The sequence below is a fragment of the Anser anser genome (genome assembly GCF_964211835.1).
Source record: "Anser anser genome assembly, chromosome: 1".
NCBI lineage: Eukaryota > Metazoa > Chordata > Aves > Anseriformes > Anatidae > Anser > Anser anser.
The window spans coordinates 10,078,166-10,100,631 of NC_139720.1; the positions used below are offsets into that span (position 1 = coordinate 10,078,166).

At 37.0% G+C, this 22,466-nt stretch overlaps 2 protein-coding genes across 14 annotated transcripts in view; one reads left to right on the forward strand and one right to left on the reverse strand.

Moving 5' to 3' along the window:
• Positions 1-22,466, reverse strand: part of LOC310883163 (uncharacterized protein) — a 447,119-nt gene that overhangs the window by 190,615 nt on the left and 234,038 nt on the right. The gene's annotated exons all lie outside the window — the stretch shown is intronic.
• Positions 1-22,466, forward strand: part of PCLO (piccolo presynaptic cytomatrix protein) — a 373,598-nt gene that overhangs the window by 159,836 nt on the left and 191,296 nt on the right. For all 13 annotated transcript variants that reach the window (XR_014573333.1, XR_014573334.1, XM_083802969.1 and 10 more), the window contains exons 4-5: positions 7,811-9,031; positions 17,235-22,302. Coding sequence is in view for 11 of the 13 variants with exons in the window: in XM_083802969.1 (XP_083659095.1) it covers positions 7,811-9,031; positions 17,235-22,302 (6,289 nt within the window). In the remaining 2 variants the exon portion in view is untranslated. The remainder of the gene's footprint in view (positions 1-7,810; positions 9,032-17,234; positions 22,303-22,466) is intronic.

Consider the following 22,466-nt stretch of genomic DNA (forward strand, 5'->3'; position numbering starts at 1 on the left):
ATGCGTATTCTGTTGTAAAACTTTTTTTTCAAAATTATCTTAAAGGCTCAAAAGCCAAAAAGAAAATGAAAAAGAAATCAAGTTCATGTTGATTTGCTCCTTGGTTTCTGAAAGTTTATTACCTGAGCTAAAGAAATCAACAATAGGATACATGTTTCCATTAATCTTTCATATACATGGAAAATCAAGAGGATATTTATTGGTCTCATTATTATAAGAGAGATGTTTTTAACCTTCCCTTGATAAAAAACATTGACTATTAATAGGCTTTCCTAATCTGAACTTCATAGAACTTTATAGAGCTTTACTAATTTGAACATTCAACCCATAGACATACAGGGTATCATTTCATGCAAATTAGAGGTTAGTTCTACAATGAATTTGTCTTGTGGTAGCATCTGAAGATCTTTGATTATTATCACGACAGACACTGCAAGTATGATATGTAATTATCTAAAGGATTTACAATCGCAACATTTTTTCCTTGCATGGTCACAAAGAAAGTTTATATTGCATTTCAAATAATGTTTTTTGGACTTGTATTGTTATTCAGAATTTCTCAAGGTATACATACAGCTTAATCATCCCAGCCCCACTGAACTACTACTTGAGACTCTTCGATTGATTTCTTTGGCTTTTGGATGAAGCTCATATTCACTTTGTTGTTTTGCTTTGTTTTGTTTTCCTTCATTGGAGTTGGGTTTGCCACGATAACAAAAGAAGTGATCACCAGAGGCATTAAAATGCTTGATAGGAATTTCTCTGTGTAAGACTGAGGACGAAGGCCATTTGTTCCTTTGATTTGGGCAACATCACCCCTACAGCTAAACCTGCCAATACAAAGAAGGACTGTCATCTTATCAATGTCAAAGAAATTGTTGTCTGGTTATAAAAGTGCATGGGAAAAATAAATAAATAAATAAAAAACACCATAGGAAAATGCAGGTAGATTCAGAGTGAAAACAAGTATGGTAATGGTCCCCCCTCCACCAAAAAGAGCAGTTATTTTTTCAACATCTTCGGTTCTTTTGTGTCTATGATGATGTATACAATAGGGATACTTTTTTGTGCATTGCTTGCATAATTGTAAGCCTTTAAGAGCCTTCAGCAAAATAGCTAAAAGCAAATTAAAGTATACACAGGCACTATACACATAAAAATTCGCATTATCTATCACATTTGATTACTAAAATTAAAATTTGTAAACAGAGCAGTTCCTAGAAAGATAAAGAATGAGCTTTTCCTGGAGGTGCTAGGATGTATCTTGAAGTATAAGGGCATATGCATTTCAGAGTTGTCATCACTTGAAGAAGTAGGTCATCTTTGTGTTGTTGTACTCTGTATTTCATCTGCTCAAAATAAAATGGAATATTTAACAGTCCCCACCCTATTAAATCTGAGGAGCAGGTAAATCCTGACATATAAGAAAAACACTGGCTCTTTGTACTTCTCTGGTAATTTGCAGCAGTGTTTGCAACTCTCTTGCAAGTATTCACATTTGGTGGGGGATAAAAAAGAAGGGATCGTTAGTAGTAACAAATCAGCTGAAAACGTACCAAGAGTACTTTTCATTTTTTACTGGAGATGAAGCAAAATCTTAGGGCGTTAGAAATAACTGTCTGATTGCTCTACCTTTCTTCCACAGAATAATTATTTCAACATCCAAGATATGTCTGTTCAGAAAGTCAGAGTCCCTGGAGGCTTCTGTTAGTAAGCAAGTACAAGTTTGAATAGAAAATGTTAAGGATGGGGAAAAACAAAAAGGAGGGGATGGGCCAAGCAGTGGTTGTACATCGTTACTGAATTTAAAGAATCCAGAGCAGTTTGGGGAACAAATAGGCAATATCCAGTTTACTGGTCAAGGCCAATGTGTCTTCGTCTATATCCTTATGTTCTCATTTATCGCTCTACTTTAAATAACGGAAGTAGCTAAAACGTAAAGAATTTAGGGTCATTTTCCTCCATAGGAGATCTGTTTTTACTACCTGGCAATTTACTCATCTCTCTTAATTTGACTAATCGTTTCATGGTGTCACAGATTCAGTTATTTTTCTGGTATTCCAGGTGTGTTGAGTGTGTAATGGTTTAATTTTTACTTGTAAAACAAATGATATTTTCAAAGGAAAAAAGTTATATGATACAGTCTTCTTCCAGTAAATACGTATTGACTTTTAGCATATGGCCCTTTTCTTTGTCACAAGGATCAATTCAATTATCTTTCAAATTATTTTCTAAAACTTTGTAAACATTTGAGTTGTACTAACAGAGCTGTAATTACCAGGAGCAGTTCTTCTACATGTTAAATAAGAGCAGACATGAGTTAAATGTGGGTTAGCTCTGTGTCAGATATGAGTTACATATGGGTTAGCTGTGTGTCAGTTGGTTTGGATGGATTATGTATATCTCACAGTTATAATTAATACGTGGTTTTCCATAAAGATTCTGTTTGATAATGTGATTATATTAGGTAGTGAAAGCTAACAGGATTTATTTTTTCACAGATGTACTTCATCCTTTCTTATGTTCCTATATTAGTTTTATGATTTTCCTTTACTAAGAGCAGTGAGGAGGAAGAATTAGGAAGGGATAAAGGTATGCTCCAGCCATGACAAAGAAATTAATTAGTTGGCCTCCAAATGAAACTAAAACATTTGACTTCTGAGGTAAATTCACAGATGTTCTGTGGGAAGAAGTGTTTATGTTCACCTTAACAAATACATTAGGTAATTTGACTTACTTTTAATTAGTTTACCAAATGGTGTTTGCCAAGAGAGGGTAATCCATCTAGCAACACTGCAGTATCTATCAACATACTGCAATGAAAAATCCTTGAACGGCAGAGATGGAGTAGTAGACCTATTGTTTTCAACTTGAACTCCTCTGGCATTGGGGCATTTGCAAAAGCAAAGGAACTGACATGCTTGAGCCCTTGCATGACACTTTAAAAAATAAACAGTTGCAATGAATGTTAGATGTATGAACTTTTCACGATGGCATTTGTTTATTATAAAACTGAATGAGGAGGACATTGTAACACAGCTCCTTTGTACTGTCCAGCAGTATGAGTTTGTTAGGAAAACACAGTGGGAGAGCCACAGGCTTAGAATATTAAAGCACATTGGTATTGCTTGTGATACCAAGGATAATGTCTACTGCCAATTCAGGAACCAAAGAGTGTGAATATTTCTGTAAAGAACTAAGATTTATCTAGTGAAGACTGCTGAAGGAAGATTATGTCCATTTCCCAAATCCTAATAAATTGGGGTTGACAGGCTAACTGAAAAGATAGCCTAAGGAAAAACTAGCATTTAGGGCATGAGGTTAACTGAGGAAAAGTTGAGTCTAAAACTGAGGCATATGACTTCATGGTACAAAATTCAATTTACAGAGAACCATTCTGACAGTGAATTAGGAGCTAGAGGGCTGGTGATATAAGATTTGTATAGGTTATTTTGCGATCAAATATCTTCATGATTATAAAAAACTTAGATTGCATTTTAAAACACATAGCTTGAGAGATGTATTTTCCATGCCTACATAGCAACCCGAAAAAAAAAAAAAAGTGATAATTAGATGCAAATATAACAAAAGTCCAAGAGGACGATGGCAAGATTCGTTAAATCAATGTGTATCTAGACAATTCCAGGTCATTTCACTAGCACCACTTACATCAGTATGGCAGAGAGGCAAGATGAGAACTTTCATCTCATGACAAGATTTAGCACAATTTTCCAATTCATTCATCATCAACTGCCTTTGTTCATCTTTATTATCATTACTTTCATTTTTAAGAGACTTGTTCTATGATGTCCTCAGCTCTACTGTGTGTGAATCTAAGAAGGGGCATGTGTATGAGCAATGGAGGCTACAATTGCAGAGGTACTCAGTGGTATCTACCTTACCAACAGAGCTAGGAGAAGTGATAAGAGCCAAATGCAGATGTGTACAAAAGGTACAAGCATAGAGACCCTACAAAACAGATGTATTACCAGGAAATAAATGGAAACAATGTCATTCACAAATGGTACTGTGAGAAGAACCCGTGCATTTAATGTATAAAGTAACATGTTCATTAAATATATATGTAGTTAGTATGTGAAATGGAGCAAACTCTTGAACCATGGATTATTTCATGGTAGAAGACAATTATTATTATTATTTATTATTTTTAATGACGTAAAAGGCAGTTGAGGCTAGATTCTGAGAAGCTTAATAACATTTGAGTATTATTCCCATGTTCTGTACTGAAAGAAGCTGTATTAACATAAGTAATAATGGTAATATTTCTGCTTACTTTGTGAAATGAGAATTTATTGGTTTTTTTGAATCTACGGTAACTTTAAAATAAAAATGAGCTGTCATAATTATCTGGTCAACTTTCTGTAGCAGCCTTTTCAGTCTTTCTGAGAAAAGAATCAAAAAATACTATGAAATTGGTTCTTTATTCTGTATTTTATTTATAATAAAAATTATCTAGTATATTTAGAACTCCCGATAGTACTACTATCATAATTTCTATGGATTTAAGGCCAAATTAGTTTCCAGTATTGATTTCCAATTTCTAAACAGGCCACACCAAAAAGAAAGGAAGCTATAGTTAAAAAAAATAAAAATTAAAAAAAAAAATAATAGGGAATCCCTAACAGAACTATTTTCAAGAAAACTATATTTTATTTTGCACATTTTTCACAAATGAAGCCGTTTTTATTCCTATTTCCTAATTAGAGCTTTCCAGGCATATTACAGGTAGTAGCATTTTAAGGGTTAATCTCCTTTGGAGGGTTATACTTTATTTTATTTTTTCTACAGAAAAAACAAAAATGAGATCTAATAGTCTTATACAGATCTGCATTCAGTTAGGAATTGCAAAAGGTATAGTAACTATTAGGGCCTTCACTGCATTTAGAGACAGATGATTCAGTGCATAAACTCTATTTATTGGGACAGCATTGCCAAATGTTTTTTTATAAATATGTCTTTGTGTCAAGTAACAGGACTCACTAATTTGGTCATTTTCTATAAAAGTAGAAAATTAATACATAAGGCAATTGTTAGATGACCTGAATGATAGCGCATGCCATCATGCAATCTTGTTTCTGACATGAATTTCTTCAAATAAAAACATTTTATACATTAAATAGACTTTCTTTAGCTGCGCTTCAACAAAACTAGCCTACTTGAGCTTGTCTTAATAGATTTTATTTCACATCCAATTGTCATTTCATCTGCAATTCTTGTCATTTACATTTAACTTATTAGCTTAATCTTTTTTTTCCTTTTTTTTTTTTTTTTTTTTTTCCAAAGCGGTAACACAGTACTAGTTGTTAGGTTAGTTAGAAAACAAAAATGAGAATTTTAAAGCCATTTTACAATGTGGCTTAAAACTGAAATATGCAGATAGACTTCACAAATTGTGTTTCTGGTAAATTTTAGTTAATTCCAATATATGTCTGAAACCAAATAATCTCAGAATTTTCTGGACATACCTAAAAAACACAGTATCCTCCTCTGCACAGAAAATTTCCTAAGCACCACTGCGCTGAGAAATGCTATATTTGGAGTGTGAGAGCTGAGCACATCATTAGAGTTGCATAGAGGGATGCCCCACTTCAGCTTACCTGTCTTGAAAAGGTATTTGTGGCCCTACTATGGCTCAATCTGCACGTATCAGTACAGGCTGGGGGATGACCTGCTGGAGAGGAGCTCTGTGGAGAAGGGCCTGGGGGACCTGGTGGACAACAGGTTGGCCATGAGCCAGCAGTGTGCCCTGGTGGCCAAGAAGGCCAATGGGATCCTGGTGTGCATTCAAAGGAGCGTGACCAGCAGGTCAAGGGAGGTGATCCTCCCCCTCTACTCTGCCCTGGTCAAGCCTCACCTGGAGTACTGTGTCCAGTTCTGGGCTCCCCACGACAAAAAAGACAGGGATCTCCTGGAAAGTGTCCAGCAGAGGGCCACAAAGATGATATGGGGCCTGGAGCATCTTCTGTATGAGGAAAGGCTGAGAGACCTGGGTCTGTTCAGCTTTGAGAAGAGAAGACTGAGAAGGGATGTTACCGATGTTTATAAATATCTTAAGTGTTGGAGACAAAGGGATATGGCCAACCTCTTTTCAGTGGTTTGTGGAGACAGGACAAGGGGTAATGGCCACAAAATGGATCACAGGAGGTTCCGCACCAACATGCGAAAGAACTTCTTCACGGTGAGGATGACAAAGCACTGGGACAGGCTGCCCAGGGAGGTTGTGGAGTCTCCTTCTCTGGAGATATTCAAGGCCCGTCTGGATGCCTACCTGGGCAGCCTGCTCTAGGGATCCTGGTTTGGCAGGGGGGCTGGACCCGATGATCTCTGGAGGTCCCTTCCAACCCCTACAATTCTGTGATTCTGTGATTCTGTGAAATCTATCACTTTGTATGTGCTTGTTGAGAAATGATACAGCAATGACAGGATCCTGGCATAGCCAAGTGTTAAGTACTCTTGGTAGGAAAACCTTCCAGTTCTTTTGTTGAAGTTAAGTCCTTCTTTACACCAAAAAAGGCAGGATTCATGGAATCAAAAGTAGAACAGGGAGTCTGATGGTTACTCCCCTGCAAATCAGGCACTCTTTGCTGGCAGGGGTCACACCTGGAGTTACAGTCTCTGCTTTTGATATTACCTCATTTATTATTCAATTGCTAATAAAAAATGCATGGATGTTACTGAGGGTAGCTCACTACCACCAGGTACCCCTTATTCTGACAAAATGTAACATGTTCTGGGTATGATTCTAAAGTATCCAGTGATATATAACTGAACAGTTACCTGTACTATCCTAGCACTATCTGCAATAATTGGCTATATAATTATTATTAGCACAAATTTTCTCTGTTTTTCATATATGATGTATTCAGTAGGTCACCAGCTTCTCTAAATCAGAGAAATTAGTGACCTCTTTGATGAGAAATTCCATCATCACAGTAAAGGGAATTAAAAACAGGCATACAAAATGTTTAAGGTGCAGAATAGACCTCATAGCCTGCAATGAAGCTCATTTTTCATTAGCAAAATAGATATTTGTTATCTCTTCTGTTGTCCAGAAAATTCTGGGCTTTTTCATTCTTTTTAGTATTTTTCTTTATTTAAAATTTCTTTTTGCTGTTCTATAGAAACTGTACCCAAAACCCCACTGGAAACTGTCTTGTGTAGTAGCTAGGCAACTGGCAACAAGATCTTTTGCAGACTTGTCCTTGTTTTTCTGATTTTCTGTGAAGAAGAGTAAAAGACAGTATTCAGCAGAGATTAAGTAGTAAAGAGAGCAAACATATACTTTCTTTGGGGTTACTGCCATATTAAACTTAACCAGTGATACATACACACAAATTCAAGAGAGGAACATAATTTATGAAGAAAAACACAAAGATCCATGAATCCCAGTTCATCTTCTTTTACTCAGATTTATGAAATTAGAGGCAGATTTTTGGCAGATTATAGAGTCTTTAGAAAAAAAAAAAAAAGAAAGAAAAAGGTTTTAGAAATACATAAGCAAACTTTGTACATAAAGGCCATCAGTACTTAGGGACAATGTAATTATTACATTTCACAACGTATTTTTATTTTTGTTCAGCCAGGCTTTCTGGAACATGACATACTTCATTTTTTTTAGAAAGGTGTTGTGGATCATCCTGCAGGAGCAGCAGACAAAGAAAATACCTGTTCAGTGTGCATAGCATAAAGATTTTAAGTATTTTAATGGCAACTGTACCAGCTGAAAACACAACATGATTTTACTATTAAGTTTTCAAATAAGTAACTTCATATGTTTGTTGTATCACAGGTACAGGAATGGCTGTGCTTAAACTGCCAGACCCAAAGGGCAATGTCAGGACAACTTGGGGATATGGGCAAGGTGCCACTTCCAAAACCAGGCCCTTCACAACCAGTATCCAAACCACCTGCGACTCCTCAAAAACAGCCTGTGCCTGCTGTCTCACATTTCCCTCAGAAGACTTCCACACCGCCTACTCCAGCAGCCGCAAAACCTAAAGAAGAACCAGGCGTTCAGAAGGAAGTTCCAAAGCTTCAGCAGGGGAGGTTGGAAAAAACATTGTCAGCTGATAAAATCCAGCAAGGAATTCAAAAAGAAGATGCAAAACTTAAGCAGGGCAAACTTTTCAAGACACCCTCAGCTGATAAAATACGTGTCTCTCAGAAGGAAGACCCGAGACTCCAGCAAACAAAACTGACGAAGACACCCTCATCTGATAAAATTTTACATGGAGTTCAAAAGGAGGATTCAAAATTTCAAGAGGCAAAACTGGCAAAAACATCCTCAGCAGATAAAATTTTGCATGGAGTCCAGAAGGAAGACATAAAACCTCAAGAGGCAAAATTGGCAAAGTTACCCTCAGCTGACAAAATTTTACATGGAATTCAGAAGGAAGACCCGAAACTCCAACAGATGAAAATGGCAAAGGCACTATCAGCTGACAAAATCCAGCCTTCAGCTCAGAAGGAAGATGCACAACTTCAGGAGGTGAAATTGTTCAAAGCAGTTTCAGCTGATAAAATTCAACATGGAATTCAGAAAGAAGACCCAAATCTTCAACATGTGAAAATTGCAAAAGCTTCTTCAGTGGAGAAAATCCAACAGGAAGCTCAAAAAGAAGAATCAAAACTTCAGCAAGAAAAGCTGTCAAAGACACTTTCAGCAGATAAAATTCCTGCAACAGTAAGTTCAGATCAAAAGAAAACTTTAAGCAAATTTGAAGAAGACAAAAAACCTCTGCTCCCAGAAAAGAAAGCACCACATTCAGAGGACAAAAAAGAGCAAATTATAGCTGAGACAAAAGACCATGTTGCTGAACAGAAAGGAGAAGTTGAAGCACCTTGTGAGGAACTGCATGCAAAGAAACAAGAGGATGCTAAGAAAGAGGGTTTGATAACTGGGATTACCCAAATGGTTTTGAAAGCTGAAAAAGCTCAGGAAGAAGAAACTCCCGTTCAAATGTCACGTGTGCCAAGATCTGACCATGTGGAAACAGTGAGAGAAAAAACGGTAAGTGGCTTTTTCCCCCTCCCTCTCTTTCTCCCTCCTTTCCTCCCTCCCTCTTTGCTACAATTTAGAATCTGATTCTGATGGACCCTGTATCTTCCTTCCTTCCCTGTATCTTTATTGTTGTTCTCTGTACAAGATGATTCTCAATGATAAAATCAGTGACTGTTTAATAAGTTACTTACCAGTTAGTTCTATTGTTTATGTGCAACTTTCAAATAGTTCTTGCATGATTTTCAGTTTAAATAATTAAGCATTTGAAAGTAAATCAAAGTTTCTGTTCAAGCAGTTTTCAAATACTTCTGATTTATTTACCTGCTTCTGTGGACTCTCAAGGCTTTGGAGTTTAATTGTTGAAGTGGGAACATTTTCATTGTTCTTAATCCCAAAAGCAAATACGATGTGATGGTAAAAGGTACAGTGTTTTTCACTACCAAAGTATAATTATAGAATCATAGAATGGTTTGGATCAGAATGGAACTTAAAGGTCATCTAGCTCCAAACTCCCTTCCATGGGCAGGGACACGTTCCACTAGATGAGGTTGCTCATCGAGCCTGATGGGCCAGATCCAGTGCAGTGCTCTGCAGTGGAAGGGAGGTTGGGCACTCTACTGCAAGCTGTTCCAGGCCAGCCAGGCTCAGGGCCAGGCAGCCATCCCTGCCTTCTTTTATTTAGCAATACAGGCATGATCAGCAAGCCCACAACAGTCAGTTTGCTATAAAGCAGGAGGTATTTCATAAGGGAAATGCATTCTTCAAAATGAAATGATTTCAAAACAGCCCAGTACTATTGTATGTATCAAAAACAGTCTGGTTTGCCACTAGGTCCTTCAAAGGTCCTCTTGCAGTGATTTCAGCATGTTCTCTTCTGTCCCATCTGGAAAAGACCAGCATCCTGATTTCTGGAGAGCTGCTGTCATTCCCACCCACCCTCTCACCTGAGCTCTTGCTTGCCATTCTTGTGGCAAACCTCAGTCAACACGACTTTGCAGGGTCTCTTTAGACCACTTTACCTTAAAGAATGTAAAGAGAATCATATAATGGTTTGGGTTGGAAGGGACCTTAAAGATCACCCAGTTCCAACCGCCTGCCATCGGCAGGGACACCTCCCACTAGACCAGGTTTCTCAAAGTCCCATCCAGCCTGGCCTTGAACCCTCCCAGGGTTGGGGCATCCACAGCTTCTCTGGGCAACCTGTTCCAGGGCCTCACCACCCTCAGGGTAAAGAACTTCTTCCTTATATCTAATCTAAATCTACCCTCTTTCAGTGAAAAGCCATTCCCCCTTGTCCTACCACTATATTTCCTGACAAAGAGTCCCTCCCTAGCTTTCGTATAGGCCCCCTTTAGGTACAGGAAGGCCACTAAAAGGTCTCCCCAGAGCCTTCTCTTTTCCAGGCTGAGAACCTCCAAGTCCCTCAGCCTGTCTTCATAGGAGAGGTGCTCCAGCCCCTTGATCATCTTCATGGCCCTCCTCTGGAATTGCTCCACTAAGTTCATGTCCTTCTTGTGCTGGAGCCCCTGAGCTGAATGCAGCACTCTAGGTGGGGTCATATGAGAGCCAACCAGAGGGGGAGAATCAACTCCCTCACCCTGCTGGCCACTCTGCTTTTGATGCAGCCCAGGATACAGTTGTCTTTCTGGGCTGCAGGCTCACATTGCCAGCTCATGTTGAGCTTCTCATCCACCAACACCCCCAGGTCCTTCTCCTGAGGGCTGCTTTCAATCCATTCTCCACCCAACCTGTATTTGTGCTTGGGATTGCCCTGTTCCAGGTGCAGGACCTTGCACTTAGTCTTGTTGACGAGGTTTGCACAGGCCCACCTCTCAGGCCTGTCCAGGTCCCTCTGGATGGCATCCCTTCCTCCAGCGTGTCGACTGCAACACTCTGCCTGGTGTTGTCCACAGACTTGTTCACTGTGCTCTCAATCCCACTGTCCAAGTCTCCAACAAAGGTGTTAAATAATGCTGGTCCCAATAATAAACATTTGAGGAATATATTGTGATTTCTGAGCATGGTATGTTAATGTATGCAACCTTTACATCTTTTTACTATTTCATTTGCCTATCCCAAGTGAAAAAGTACTTTCAAGTTGGGTTTTTGGTGGGCTGTCAAGTCAGATCAATGGATGAGTGTATGATAATATGTATTAGATGGCTGCATTTCTAATAAATTTATTTTCTGAATGTGAAGTCAGTAACAAGTACTTACAACAGTAACTTACCTGCTGAAGTGGGTAACATAGAAAATTTGTTGAGAAATTACAAATTATGTGGGTTTTTTTGCTTGTTTGTTTTTGTTTCAGTACTGCAAATTAGGTGCTGATCATTATGTTAGAAAACTAGGAGTAGGTTGAAGAAGACTTTAACATTCGCCAAAATTATGTTTTCAAATAATATCAGTCAATAAGTAAAGTACTTTTTTTTTTTTTCTATTTTTTTGATAACCAAGGTATTTGGCCAGAAAAATAATGTGATTTGGAAATTGTACTGTGGTGAGTTCTGTTAAAAATACTATTCTTTTTAGAAATCAAGTTCCCTGTCTGAGATGCAAATCCCATCACATGATGCGTTCACTCCTCTTCATGGTATCAAAAGATAGGATAACACCTGATTGTACCAAGGCAATATGAATTATGCTCCAAGTAACATAACCAGAGTCCTCCCTTCTGGAAGAAACAAGGAGATCTAACAAAAGGGAATATTAGTTTGATTATTTTATATTAGACATGAGGCACTATTGCAGGATTTTCCAGGAAGATCAAGCTTAATTTTACAAAATGTCTCTTCTGAAGCTTTTTTTTTTTTTTGTCAAATTCTTATCAGAAAACTTAAGTAGACAGATTTTTTGATGTTCTTGTTAAAAATACTATTTTTTATGTTCAAAAACATCTGTAAGAAAAAGTTTTCATCATGTACTAGTCTCAATCCTGTCCAGTCATTTTTGTTTTCTGTAAAGATGAGAAAGCATGTGGCACTCCAGACAAATCTAAGATACATATACTTGATTCTGTCTCTGATTGCAACACATTTTTATTGTAAATTAATTGATGATTTCCAATTATCTCTTGATATATTATGAGGTACTCACATGCCTATATTTCACCTTTGTTTCTCTTATGTTTTATTTGTTCCTACTGTCTTTAGCTTTCTTGTGTTCTTGGATTTTGAAGAACACTTAGATAAAGTTTAGAAAGCGTAATAGATTAATGCAAAAAGAAAATGCGTAGATATCCACTTTTAGGTATTTTTAAAAATAGAACACCCTGAAATACAAAACAGAACTGAATGAATGAAAAAGGAATAGCTAATTTTAAACACACCTCTCTACCGCCCGCCTCTCCCCTCAAAAAAAAAAAAAAAAATTCCACCTACCCCTTTTTTGCTCCTTGGAAAAGTAATTCAAGCAAAACGAAAAAAAAAAAGATTTCTGAATTTTATTAAATTTTTTTAATGTTTACTGTGCTTTACATCAAATATTCTAGATACGATTTTTTCCCAAGAGAGCATATGATAGAAATGGAAAAATAAAGAACAATTTTAGTATTGCACACTGATACCATTTGGATGGTTAAAGGTTAAAGGTTCTGATACAGTAAAATCCCTGGAATGACCCTTGGAAAATCTCCCACAGACCTCAATTTTATTTTGAGATCTACCATTCTTTGAAATAAATGTGAGTTAAATATTGAAATATTTATTTGGGCCTCAAATTAAGGTTGTAGGTATCATAAAGCCATTTTTTCTTCAAATGTTCATTTTTCAGTAATATTTTAATCTATAATTTCTTCAAACAGATGTCAAGGAACAAACTATCTTTGCTCATGATTTACAGATCTTTTTCCTGATAAACTTTTAATTACATGTGCAGTAGTAGTTAGGTGTTCTAACACTATGTTATGACATATAATTTTGTGAATATAAAACAGTTGTCTCTCGACCCAAATACATGAAGTTTACCATATGTACATGAACACATTGCAATGTGGTGAGTTGGAAATGTAATTACAACACATCAGCTATATTATGTAAGTGCCCTTATTACTGCCTTCTCATGTTTTTTGAAGAATAATCGTGTACTAATGTTGAATAACTTGGTAGAAATTAGTATATTGTAAATTGACATCATAATTCTGATGTGTGACATTAGTGACAAAACACAGACCAGGGAGCCAGAAGAAGGAAGAAGAGGCTTGTCTGTAGTCATTTTTTTTGTGGGCACAGGTAGAAACAGTTTACTCAACCAGTCTTTTTCTCTTCCTTTTTTTTTTTTTTTTAACAAACTGAATATGTCTATTTATTCTATAAAGAGAATGACCTTTTTAAAATCATGAGTTCCTCTGCAAAATAAAATTTCTGCAACAGAATGTAATCTTGCTAATTATAAATAATTTTAAAAACTGACAAGACTTTTTTTACATCGCAGTTTTCTTTTAAAGGAGTTCTGATTTAATCTGAAAACTAATTTGAGTTTTTAAAGCAGTTTAAAGCAGTTTAAAGCAGTTCCTGTCACTTATTTTAAAATAAGAGTTTTAAAAGTGAGGAACTGAAAGAATAAATTGTTTCTAAAGCAAAAACTTCTAATGAAAAAATAGTTGCATGCTGTATTGTCATTGGAACTGTACAAATGTCTCTGGAAAAGTATGAATTCATTCTACATTAGATCATATTTATAATTGGTACAAGTTAAAGAGATTGCATTTGTTGTTTCTAAATAGTCAACACCAGCCTGTAGCATTTATAAGTCTTTTCGTTCATCATGTCTCAAGAAGATTCTTCCATCAGTGCCTATATATTACAGCTAAATTTGTCAAGTATTAAAAACTCTGAATAGGCAAACTTTCAGAAAAGAAACGCCATTAAATTGTTCAGAAATGCCCAGTATTTCAACATGAACCAAAGTACTTCCAGCTTCACCAGCAAAAGTGTGCTTTTCTCTTATTGACTTAAATGCATTTTTCATCTCTAAGAGTTGATGATACATGATACACATATGTATGATACTTAGCAATATTCTTGACTCAGTATTTTGTTATTCTAAAAATCTTATGTTTAATCATATGTTTACAGGGTTGGCAATGATGATGTCTTTGTGTGTGTGATACATACATGCTAACCCTATCCAAAACAGATTACATTTAAGAACAGATGCAGCTAATGACAATGTCTGAGTTCTCAGGCTGCATAAAAAAGGGAAAAAAATGCACCAAGACTAAAGATTGTTTATTGTTTGTTATTGCATGTTATTGTTATTGCATGCATGTGACCTCAAAACATGAAGTGCAGAATAATTTTTTCATGACGAATCACAGGAAAGATAATTCTACACATAAAAATAGTAGAAAACATATTTGTATCTTAGTAGTCTTAAAAAGAAAGCTGGATTTTCTTATTGCATTTATTACTAGTGATAAAGAAAGTCTCTAATTACTGTAGAACTTTTTCTTCTCATTACTGTACAAATAACATTTTTTCAAACCACTGTTTCCTGTTACTAATAGCAGTGATGCTATGTCATACACTGAGATTCAACAACAACAGGGCAGGCAATAACAATACTCATTTCCATCTCTTCTTGGTTGGTCATTGGATGATACACATTGGATTCAGACATAATGGTACCATTACAGATTAGAAGGAGAATGTCTAAGGTTGTTCCTTGCCCACTTGTTGCCTATCTTTTTCTGATCTTAACTATTTTGTTGATGCTTTTGTCTCTACAAGTCATTTTACCACTTCATCTCTCTATGGAGAACTAAGACCTTAGAGATTCACTTTCACTACCTGGGCACAGTTAGTCCATCAACTCCTAGGAGACCTTCTGAGCTTGAACAATGTTTGAATTTTCTAGAAGCTAGTCCAAATTGATCCCAGTGTATGCAATTGGACATGTGTTTATAAATAATGGACATACTGGAAATAAAATAATGATTAATTATCATTGCTGAAATTGTAATGGGGGGGCATATTTCTAGATGCAAAAATAACTTGGGTTTTAATGGATTGTGTTTTGGTTTGGTTATGTTTTTTTTTAAATATTCTAATAAATGTCCCTTAAATATTTTTTTCTTCAGTAGAGGGAACAAATATATAAATACAAGATGCAAAAAAAAAATCTGCCATTATGGGCTGAAGAATATCCAAGTGTACCTTTTTCTTAAAGAGTGCTAAAGTGTTGAAGTAGTGGTGACTTCCCAAATTTATTTGGAGTATTATTGGAGTTTTGTCCAATATGATTACGATTAATCACAGCTTAATCATTAGAGTTGTCCTTAGAAATATTTATTATCAAATTTAATTTTTAAATGCTATGTTTTTGTTCTGATATCAGGATTTTGGGTTTATCAGATTGGGTACACTATTGGTAAGGATAAATGTGATTTATATTCAGGATATTACCTGAGTTTGCAAAGCAGGTAATAAATAATTTCTGTGAAATGGAGGTTACTTAACAAAATATTAATGACTAGAATAGTGTACTATTATTATTAACGTTAGCATTTTAATGGATAATTATATGCACAGTGACATGCCTGTAGGCAACAATAGGTATTTTACATTAAAATCAAATAATTAAAAACAAAAACAAAAAACAAAAAACAACTGAATGGTTCTTTAAAAAACAACCTGTCAATAACAAATATTTTGTTTATGATATTTTGCCATTAAATGTAATTTTAGTGTGAATAAACATTTGAAAATACTTATAATTGACAGAAACTGAGCAAATTGTAAACGTACCTTCAAATTATAATTAGCACTGTCATGATTTTCTTAGTGTATTTATTCCTTTTTTTTTTTCTTTTTTCTTTTAACTCAATATATTGCTAAGGAAGCTGATAAATCAAAGCTTTAAATAGAAGGTTAGACCTACTTCAGAAATTATTGACTTAGATTAGCAAAGTTGACAAATACCACCATGTGTATTATTGAGGGCCATAAAAAATATGAACATCACATCATATCATTAAAATCAGAAGACTTTGGGATGCTTGTTCTCAAATTACTATTGGATACAAGGACACTTCATAAGATTGTCAGCTAAGATGACGGCTAAGATGACCTGTCCTTTGGAGAGTGAGCTAATTTGTTAGCAGAATCATGATATTCTTTCACAAAATATTGCATTTCACATCTGGGAGAAACTGGGAGGAGGCATTTCATAGCTGGGATGAGGGAAACTCTGATGTGGAAATATTTGCTGTAGGCTATTCTTGGTATTTTTGTTATCCAAAGAAGGAGATAGATGTACTTGTCATTCAGAGTGGTATAAAAGGATCTTTAAACTCGGAGAAAGACTAAGTGTATTTAGTTAGGAATAAGAAGGAAACTATTGGTTGTGATATTCAGTTGCATGTGCCTGCCTTTTCTTCTTTATTTCCTTTGATCAGTAGCTGACCATTTTGCTTTTAACCCTTCAATTACACTTCCCTAGCAGCAGCTTACCGCTGCATTACAAATTTCCTGAGAAACTTCTTTTTTTTAATGAGGTGTTCAGAAAATGGTTGTACAGTACTGAACTGAAGATATGGGGACTTTCCAGATTGTATTAACTCATGCTTTAGTACTCCGTGTATTCCACTGCATGTTGCAATGCATAACATTCAAATTGAGAAAATGAAACCATAGCTCCAAATTTTGTAAGATTCACATATTTCTAGGGAATTGTAAAAGATTAAATGAAAAAAAAAAAAAAAAAAAAAGGAGCAAGCCCCAGAAATACTGCAGGATGATGTTTGGCAAGCTATATTTTTATCTAGAAATGTGTAGGCAGTTTTGAAGCATAAGTAATTAATTATTAATTTAAATTAACCCACAAAAAAAAATGTCCCATGTATATATGAACAATTATAGATTATAATTAGATAGGATTCTGAAAACAGTTAACTACAGTATTTGTTTGTATTTACAAACAAAAGATAATCTTACAACTAATGAAACTGGTTGCTGATGTGGACAGTCATGTAAAGCATAGCTAAATGTCAAAACTCAGAATTTAAGGATCTTTTTGTAGTGTTTTAATAGCTTTGCAAAACAGAATTCATGTTCAATCATTTATGGTTTAATATAATTTGATTTAGAATATTTTTTTCATCTGAGACGTTAGCTCATCTTTTAGAAAAAAAAAAGACACGTATTTAATTGCCTGGAGACATTAAGAATGTATATATAAGTATATACACATGCATATGTATTTATTTTTTTAGGAAAAGGAGGATGACAAATCAGACACATCAAGCTCTCAGCAACAGAAAAGTCCACAAGGTCTGAGTGACACCGGGTATTCTTCTGATGGGATATCAAGTTCACTTGGTGAAATTCCAAGTCATATCCCCAGTGATGAAAAGGATTTACTCAAAGAATCTAGTAAAAAAGACACTATTTCACAAGAAAGTCCACCGAGCCCCTCGGATCTAGCTAAATTGGAAAGTACTGTCCTGTCTATTTTGGAAGCTCAGGCAAGTACACTTTCTGATGAAAAATCTGTGAAGAAAAAAGAACTTTATGAAACATACAGTGAACAGACAAAGGATCAGCATAAAACAAAGCCTTTGCCAGTCACTCCAGAATCTTACAGTTCAGATGAGGAAGACTTAGAAGCTATTCAAGAAGGTGAAGGAACCATTGTAGAAGATGGCAAAGGAAGCGCTTCCTCCCAAGCTGAATACAAGGAAGGAGACGGAGGAGATGACATACCAGCAAGAAGGCAACGCTATGATTCTGTGGAAGATAGCAGTGAGAGCGAAAACTCACCTGTCCCAAGGAGAAAAAGAAGAGCTAGTGTTGGTTCTTCAAGCAGTGATGAGTACAAACGAGATGACAGTCAAGGATCGGGTGATGAGGAAGACTTCATTAGAAAACAAATTATAGAGATGAGTGCTGATGAAGATGCCTCAGGTTCTGAAGATGATGAGTTCATTAGAAATCAGCTCAAAGAGATCAGTGTAACTGAAAGCCAAAAAAAAGAAGACGTGAAAAGCAAAGCCAAAGGAACTGCTGGAAAACATAGAAGAATGGCACGGAAAAGTAGTGCAGGCTATGATGAGGATGCAGGAAGACGACATTCATGGCATGATGATGATGATGAGACTTTTGATGAAAGTCCAGAACCAAAATACAGGGAAACTAAAAGTCAAGACGGTGAGGAACTTGCTGTAACGGGAGGAGGAGGTCTTCGGCGTTTCAAAACAATAGAATTAAATAGTACAATAACAAACAAATATTCTGAAGCTTCTGAACAACAGAAAGGTATCTTATATTTTGATGAAGAACCTGAGCTAGAGATGGAGAGTCTTACAGATTCACCAGAAGATAGATCTAGAGGAGAAGGGTCTTCTAGTTTACATGCTTCGAGTTTCACACCAGGTACATCTCCCACTTCAGTGTCATCACTTGATGAAGACAGCGACAGCAGTCCTAGTCACAAAAAACTAGGAGGGGAGAGCAAGCAACAGCGCAAAGCTAGGCATAGGTCACATGGTCCTCTTCTCCCAACTATTGAAGATTCTTCAGAAGAAGAAGAACTACGGGAAGAGGAAGAATTGCTAAAGGAACAAGAGAAACAGCGTGAGTTAGAACAGCAACAAAGAAAAAGTTCTAGCAAGAAATCTAAAAAGGACAAGGACGAGCTGAGAGCTCAGAGAAGAAGGGAACGTCCAAAGACTCCTCCAAGTAATCTTTCTCCCATTGAAGATGCATCTCCAACAGAAGAATTACGACAGGCAGCAGAAATGGAAGAGCTTCACAGATCTTCCTGTTCTGAATATTCACCTAGTATTGAGTCAGATCCTGAAGGATTCGAAATTAGCCCAGAAAAGATAATAGAAGTTCAAAAAGTTTACAAGTTGCCTACTGCTGTCTCTCTATACTCACCAACAGATGAACAACCAATTGGAGTTCCAAAAGAAGAAAGCGGTCAAAAGACATTGAAAAGTGCTGAAGAGGTATATGAGGAAATGATACATAAGACCCATAAGGCCAAGCCATTTCAAATTGCAAATGAAAAAGATGAGGTGTTTGAAAAAGAATCATTATATGGTGGAATGCTAATAGAGGATTATATTTATGAATCTTTAGTAGAGGATACTTACAATGGAACTATTGATACTAATCTTGTAATGAGACAAGATGAGAGTAATGAGTATATACAGCAGAGAGGAAAAGAGAAAAAAATAAGAGCTTCAGAACAGATCTATGAAGAACCACAGAAAATTACTGATCTACAGGAAGACTACTATAGTGTAGAGCCTTTACATTCAATTGTGCCTCAAGAAGATATTGTTTCTAGCTCTTTTATTATTCCAGAAAGTCATGAAATAGTTGTATTAGACAGCACAGTGAACTCCACTACTGAGGAGAAGCAGTTGTTAGATGCAGAAGCTGCTTATGAAGAGCTTATGAAAAGACAGAGAATGCAGCTAACCCCCGGGTCCAGTCCAACACAGCCAACTTCAGGTTTTGTTCCTACATCTGATACAAAGATATCTAGTGTTGGAGAAATAGTGGATAGTACATCTTTAACATCAAGCACTACTTCAGCAATCTCAGATGTATCATCTCTCAGTAGTACAGCACTTTCTATTCCAGATGTTAAAATAACTCAGCATTTTACAGCAGAGGAAATTGAAGATGAATACTTAACAGATTATGCCAGAGAAATTCAAGAAATAATTTCTCATGAAACATCAATGTTGACATACTCTGAAACATCAGAAGGTGCTGCATCAGTTTTACCCTCTGATACAGCTTCCTTAACATCATCTACATCTTCGGTTTGTACCACAGATAGTTCATCACCTATAGATAGTGCAACCACAGGTTATGTAGATACAGCAGATGCTGTAAGTAAACTAGCAGATTCTGAAGATGTCAGGATAATAGCCCAAATTCCCTTAACATCTACAAAAGAGTACTCTGAGGTGAGCATGCCTTATGAATCTGTTGCTGGAGCCACTAAAAAGCCAGCTATAGCCTCAGATATGGAGAGTGTGGATCAAGCTGCAGTTTGTTTGCCTGAAATTGCACCTTCATTGGTGTCTACTACAGTTATAAAACCCCAGCAATATGCAACTGATACCATTACATTTGATACCTCCAAAGCAGAAAAGGTTGCAGCTAGAAAAATGAAAAGTACAGTAGAGGCTGGCATTGTCAAAATTCATCATGAAGATTTAAACAGAGAATTGAGCGTTGATATGACAAGGATTAATTTGACTGGTGCTACATCTGAGCAACCACCCACATGTATAGCATCAGTTCAAGTTAAAGAGCCTGCATCAGAAACATCTTCTGTACCTACTCCCAGTGTTGTAAGTAAGACCAGCATGGTCTCTGTGCCTTCCTCAGCTCCTGCTCCAACATCCAAAGTATTTTCACTTTTTAGAAGCTCTTCTTTGGATTCTCCTGCACAACCTTCTCCACCCCCACCTCCTCCTCCTCCGCCACCACCTCCTCCACCATTACCTCCACCTATTTTACCCAAACCAGCCATTTATCCCAAAAAGAAGTCACAGATTAAGACTCCAGTGGCAACAGCACCCACAATGGTACCTTCAGTCACAAGTGTTGCAACACTGGAGTCCACAGCTGTTTTAAAGAATCATGTGGTACCTATCACAAAAACATTCACCCCAACACCACCTCCTGTACCACCCAAACCATCCTCCATTCCAGCAGGGCTCATTTTCAGTCACAGGCCCACTGAGGTAACAAAACCTCCAATTGCTCCTAAACCAGCAGTTCCTCCACTCCCAATAGCTGTTCATAAGCCAGCAGAAACACAGGCGAAACCAGTAGGTTTGTCATTGACTTCAACTATGACTCTGAATTTGGTCTCTTCAGCTGAATACAAAATAGCATCTCCCACATCCCCTTTGTCTCCACACTCTAACAAATCATCACCAAGGTTGACAAAACCCTCACAGGAAACCTATGTTGTCATCACATTGCCATCTGAGCCTGGAACTCCTACAGAAGTTATCACTAGTCAGGCTGTTACCAGCTGGCCTTTAGAAGCACCTTCTAAAGAACAGATTCCCCAGCCTATGCAACCAATTTTCACTCCATCCATGAAAGCTATGGAAATTCCAAGTATGGCAGATCCGAGTATGTATATTTCAGGTGCTTTGCAAACTATCCCTGTCACAACACAATCAACTTTTGAAAAAGTACCTAGTTCAAAATCAGAAGCAGTAACAACAGAGGTAGCCATGACTACGGTGTCTGTAGCGAAGGGCCCATTGCCCAGTGTTGGTTTAGGTAGCGTCGCTATTACAATACCTCCAGAACCAATACATATAGTAGATCAACCCAGGTATAGAGAGAATGGAAGATTCCATCCTTTGGGTGATGTCATTGATCTTCGCACTTTAACTAAGATGGATATTGAAATGAGAGACAGCTGTATGGATCTGTCTGCTGTTTCCATGGATGTGAGAAGGCTAATGCCAGCAAGTGACACATGCGGGCGGCCAGTAAGTACTGTCCAGCCAGCTATAATAAATCTTAGCACTGCATGTGTTGCAGATCCTTCTCTGTCTGTAGTCACTGAGACAGTAACTGTCATGACCTGCACTGCCACTGTAAGCTACACTACCAGTACAGACAGCCTTGTGGATCTGGGACATGCAATGACAACTCCACTGCAGCTAACAACATCAAAACATTTTGAGCCTGCATACAGAATAACAGACAGCCAGGCGTTCTCTGCAAGTAGAGATGAAGTGCCAATAAATTTATCCCTAGGTACTTCAACACATGCAGTGACATGGGCTACTACAAAGCCTGTTACTGTACCACCTGTTGGTGTTACAAATGGTTGGACTGATCTCTCGACTTCTCAGGAGCCAGTGGAGAGTGGAGCAGTTGACCTTAGCACTACAAAATCCCACAGAACAATAGTAACAATGGATGAAACTACTTCAGGTGTCGTAACTACAGTAATAGAAGATGATGAAAAGCCTGTGGATCTCACTGCAGGGAGAAGAGCTGTCTGCTGTGATATGGTTTATAAATTGCCATTTGGTAGGAGCTGTACAGCACAGCAGCCTCCAACTACGCTTCCTGAAGATCGCTTTGGTTACAGAGATGACCATTATCAGTATGATCGTTCAGGGTCATATGGCTACCGAGGAATGGGAGGTATGAAACCATCTATGTCTGACACAAATTTATCAGAAGCTGGACTGTTTGCATACAAAAGCAAGAATAGCTTTGATTATCGAGTTGGGGCAACTGATGCAGCAGTAGATCTTACTTCTGGAAGAGTTACTACAGGTCAGTATGACACAGCAGCAGATCTTTCTTTGAAATATAATTTTGATGTTCCTCACCTCATTTCAGGATGATTTTTAAATTTATTTTTATTTTTCCCCCCCTTCTGTTGTTTTGTTTTCTTTTGGACAGTGTGACAAATTATTCTGGATTACACGTGTATTTCA